General features: G+C 33.0%; 1 protein-coding gene across 1 annotated transcript; it reads right to left on the minus strand.

Annotated features, from left to right (window-relative positions):
• Nucleotides 1-2,645: 2,645 nt before the first annotated feature.
• Nucleotides 2,646-4,141, minus strand: LOC145735273 (opsin, ultraviolet-sensitive-like). The gene is made up of 5 exons (XM_081989115.1): nt 3,905-4,141; nt 3,712-3,842; nt 3,520-3,662; nt 3,202-3,467; nt 2,646-3,150 (listed from the first exon to the last, which is right to left on the minus strand). Exons 1-5 carry the CDS (start codon nt 4,090-4,092, stop codon nt 2,646-2,648), a joined length of 1,233 nt encoding a protein of 410 aa, XP_081845241.1. The 5' UTR covers nt 4,093-4,141.
• Nucleotides 4,142-4,457: the final 316 nt, after the last annotated feature.

Consider the following 4,457-nt stretch of genomic DNA (forward strand, 5'->3'; position numbering starts at 1 on the left):
GGATTGACAGCTGCACCGCCCTCTATACTAAAAAGCCTAAAATGTCACTTTTAATGGCGGCGTTAGCGGTTTTTGTTTTATACATAAACGTATGCTGATGCAGTAAAAAATATGTTTTTTTTATTGTTTCGTGTAGTTGATTGCAAGTTGTGAGTGAAAACCCAAAAAAGGGTTCATTCCTGATCCAGATATGTATAGATAAGGCTTTTTTATACCCAATCGTCTAGCCTAAACAAATTGGTTAGAACATTTGTCCTGGAAAGTACAACACACAGCAAACTAGTTTAAACACTGTTTAATGTAAGAAAATCTGTAAATCCTTGAAACTGGGTAAGCAAAACTGGTAAATGGTTCTTTTGTTATTATCAAGAACATTCATTCAAAATTATTTTTGTTGCTCTCACAATGAAGGATGCTTTAAAATGTATCTCACATACCTGTGCATGTAACAAGTACCTAATAAGTTTACTGTACTAGAAATCACTTGTACCTACCATTGAGTATAGTGTTGGAGAAAAATCATCCCACTTCAAAGTGTTCAACCACTGTAGAGTTAGATCCGGTTTTTTGTAAAGTAAAAAACTGACACGGTTGGGCTTTTTCCTGAATTGCTGTTACAATGTGGCTTGAAAAACTTATGAACGGCAGCAAACAAAAATAACTCACGCAAATAACCTCAAGTGTTGATTTTAAACCGTAAAAATTCATCTAATCCTCAAAAACTCAATTTCCACAATACAAACAAACGCAAACTGTCACCACTCATTCCGCCATATTGGAATTTTTGACAAGCACCTTCTAGGCTTTCTAGTATAGTAGGCGGTGAATCAAACCGTCGGATTGACAGCTGTCATATAATAATTGTTTGCAACGTCATCTAAGACATAGGGTTTTTGTGACAATTGCCATCCATAGGCAACCTGACCATAACTATTGTAATATAGATTAAATTTCTTTGAAATAATGTTTAAAATTGACTAAGATTTTCAAAGTTTTTAAAAAATCCAAAAAATTTTTATTTTTATTATTGTATTTGTATTTTTTTTTTCTTTCAAGTTAACTAAGAATAATTTTCATCATAAAAACTGTAATTTTGAACGTTTTTTCTTCGATTTTTATAATTTTGCTTAAGTTTCTGAACTCATCTAAAATTGATTTGTATCATCAAAACAAACTGTCATTTGGTCTTTCAGTTTTAAAAATTTTGCTAAAGTTTAAAAACAGTGATTTTTTATGGAAATTATTTGTCCAGATCTTTTAGTCATCTGAAATTTATTTGAATCATCAAAATATCATTTTGAGTGTTTTTTTTTTATATTCAAAATTTTGCAAAGGGCAGTTTTGTTTTCAGTTTTCAGCTGAAAATTGATATTTTGAATTTTTAAAATCGTCTAAAATCGATTCATCAATCACTGTTTTAGAGGTTTCAACATTTTTTTTTTGCAAATCGATTCTTTGGTAATTATGAAGTAAACTAAAGTCAATTTTTATCATAAAAAATGTAATTTTAGCAATTTTTTTGCTTAATCATCAAATTCGCTTTTTCAGTTTTTTTCAAAAATTCTAAAAACACCTTTCTTGGTGTAAGCAAATTCTTCGAATTTTTTAAAGTTATATAACCGTCAATTTTCTTGAATAAGATCATTTAAAATCCATTTGTATCATTCAAATTCAATTTCAAATTCAAAACAGTTATTTTTTTTGATTTTTAAAATTATTTTAGATTGATTATTTCAAGAAGATTTTAGATAAGTTTCCATCATTTTTTCGGTTTTTAAAATTTTTGCAAAAGTTCAAAAAAAGTGGTTTTTTGATGGCAATTAATTGTTGAGTCATTAGAGGCAGTGACTATGTTTTTGCTTTTTAAAAACGATAATTTTTTAACAGTAAATAATTGTTGTGATTGTTGTTTTTACAAAAAAATCATAAAAACAGTTTTTATTGTTTTTTTAAAATTTTAAAAAACTTTTTTGAATTTAAATTTCTTCTTGTTGCTTAATATGTCTATTTTTTTAATAGTTAATAGTTCCTTGTTTTTTGTTTTAATTACAACTTTATAATTTTGAAGTAAACCACACCAATTGGAGTGCAGAGGTTTTAAGTAAAACAATTTCAGTGACAGTGACACAAATGTTTTAGGGTTTTTTTAACGTTTTTTAATAGAAACCTAGGAACAAACGATTTTAAAATAAATCTTTTGTTTATATCATTTTCATAAATTGTTGTACTTAGTTTCCTAGAGGGCAAAGCCCTGTACGAGTTACCGCTTAATTCCACCGTATTGTTGAATGAAGTATTTTCCTGTAAACCTATCCAGGTAACTAAATTTAAACTATCACCTGGTGGAAAAAGAATCCATGAATTAAAAGCATGAGTAATCGTAATCATTGGGTAAATAAATGGTTTGGTAAACGGTTCACAGGAGGAGCTAAGCGTAAAACTACGGGGGATTGACCAAAAGTAGTAAGTAACAGCGCTGCACCAAGTTAGTGCGATATTTTGCACAAAATGTACTTTTTAGACTCAGTTTAAGGAACTTAAACTACCTTTTGTGTTTAGAAGCTTTATTTATGTTTCGTGTTTTCTAATATTGTCAATACAAAATTTAAAACACCTTCCTTATCTTCAAAACTGACATGATCTGACTACACTTCCTCTTCTTCTTCTTTGGATTGGTCTTCATCAATATCATCAGGTCGTCTACGTATCAATGAGACGCGTCTAGTCAACTTTCGAAAACTCGACGATTTATTAGCAAAAGTCGGTTTCAGGCAAAACAAACTAGCTTTAAAGCTGCCTCTTTGAATTTCCCTTGGAAAATTCCCATAGTCTTGCAGTTTGCCGTCCAACGTTTCGATTTCAAGGTGGGCATCGTGGGTATGGTTGTCGTAACTAAACAAACGCCGTAGCTGGTCCTTGAATTTTGGATGGGACAATGCGTACACGTAAGGGTCTAAAGCGCTGGCCGATTTGCAGAAAACAGCCGGTACCATGGAAACTAACGGGGTGATTAAATGTTTCTGGCCTGTGATGCCTAGCATGGCCACTACAGCGTAAGGCGTCCAAGATAACAGCCATAGTAGGATTACCACAAATACAGTTAAGGCCAATTTGGTTTCTTCTTTTCGTTGGTGGTTTTCTTTAAAATGTCTAAAAAATTTTATAAAAAATTTACTGCAATAGTTTTAGGACACCCTGTACCTAACAGAAGTTCCATGTCCTTCGAACATTTCCTTATATCTGTATGCCACCACCTGAAAAATGTTGTAGTAACTGAACGTGATCACGGATAGAGGCAACAGGAAAGCAGCGATAAAAAAGGCAAAAATATACGCTCTTGTGGCGCCATCGTTCGATAAATAGTCGAAACTGCAACTAACCAAGTAGCCTTCGTGTTGGTAGGGTTGCAGTCCAACGTTAAAGAGAGGCAAAGATGAGAATAGAAGGGCGTTTGCCCATGAACAAGCCTATAAAATTTAATAAACAAACGAAATAGTAAATAACACTCTGAATTCTAACCACACTTAAATACACTCTATTGGTATTGGTCGCCATGTTGAGTGGATACTTGACAGCCGTGTACCTGTCCAACGAAATGGACGCCAATGTGGTTATGGAAGCGGTTCCACTTAAACCACCAATAAAACCATACAAATCACACACTAAAAATTGCTAGTTATACTTGGCCACCCTGTACAAAACCCCACTAACCAAAAGGTCCTAAAACTTGTCCACCCCAAAAACAATGGTAAACTAGTACGGGCACTTCAAACATTATCAAAATATCGCCAACGGCCAAGTTGAACACTAAAACATTCGGCAAAGTCCTTAAAGGTTTACACCTAAAACATGACAATACATGCAAAAACCATTTACATCAATAATTTACCAATCAAGATCTTACTTAATTATCAAGAAAATCACCATTCCGTTACCTAGCAAACCAATCACCATAACGACCAAATATACCGAGCCCAATGTTAGCAAATCGGAACGTTGAGGTGGGGAAAATTGTAAGCAATGAGGATCGATCCTCATCACCAAATCGTCTGGGTTGCTGAGCTTCAGTTGTTGAGAAATGCGATCTTCCATAGCGCTGAAGCTTGACTGTTTTCCGGTCCTAATTTGTATTAAAACTGTAAAGTAACAAACTCTCCCTAGAGAGAGTATTGAACGCAAATTGCTTAGGAAACATAATTTCTTAAAAGGGACTCCGTTTAGACATTGAACCAATGGTTAATATGATGTAAGTTGATTTCGTGTACAGGATGGGCTATTTCAACAGTTACAGGGTGTATTAAATGGAGGAAAAGTTCAAAACATTCAGAATGTGTCGTGAAATTCAAGATTCATCAATGGTTATTCAATTTTTACAAAATTCTTTAAACTAAGGGACACTAAGGGGTTTTTGAAATTTTTTTGGTAACACAGGATATGTCAAAAATGACAGACTGAAA

The sequence above is a fragment of the Ips typographus genome, linkage group LG1, assembly GCF_016097725.1.
Source record: "Ips typographus isolate SLU linkage group LG1, UJ_Ityp_2.0, whole genome shotgun sequence".
Classification (NCBI taxonomy): Eukaryota; Metazoa; Arthropoda; class Insecta; order Coleoptera; family Curculionidae; genus Ips; species Ips typographus.

Excerpts from the sequence above, each read along its gene's own strand:
- LOC145735273 (XM_081989115.1), bottom strand. The coding sequence starts at position 4,092 with ATGGAAGATCGCATTTCTCAACAACTGAAGCTCAGCAACCCAGACGAT. Across the intron at positions 3,663-3,711 it reads ACAAGTTTTAGGACCTTTTG|TGTGTGATTTGTATGGTTTT; the intron begins GTTAGTGGGGTT and ends AGCAATTTTTAG. Across the intron at positions 3,468-3,519 it reads ATAGAGTGTATTTAAGTGTG|GCTTGTTCATGGGCAAACGC; the intron begins GTTAGAATTCAG and ends TAAATTTTATAG.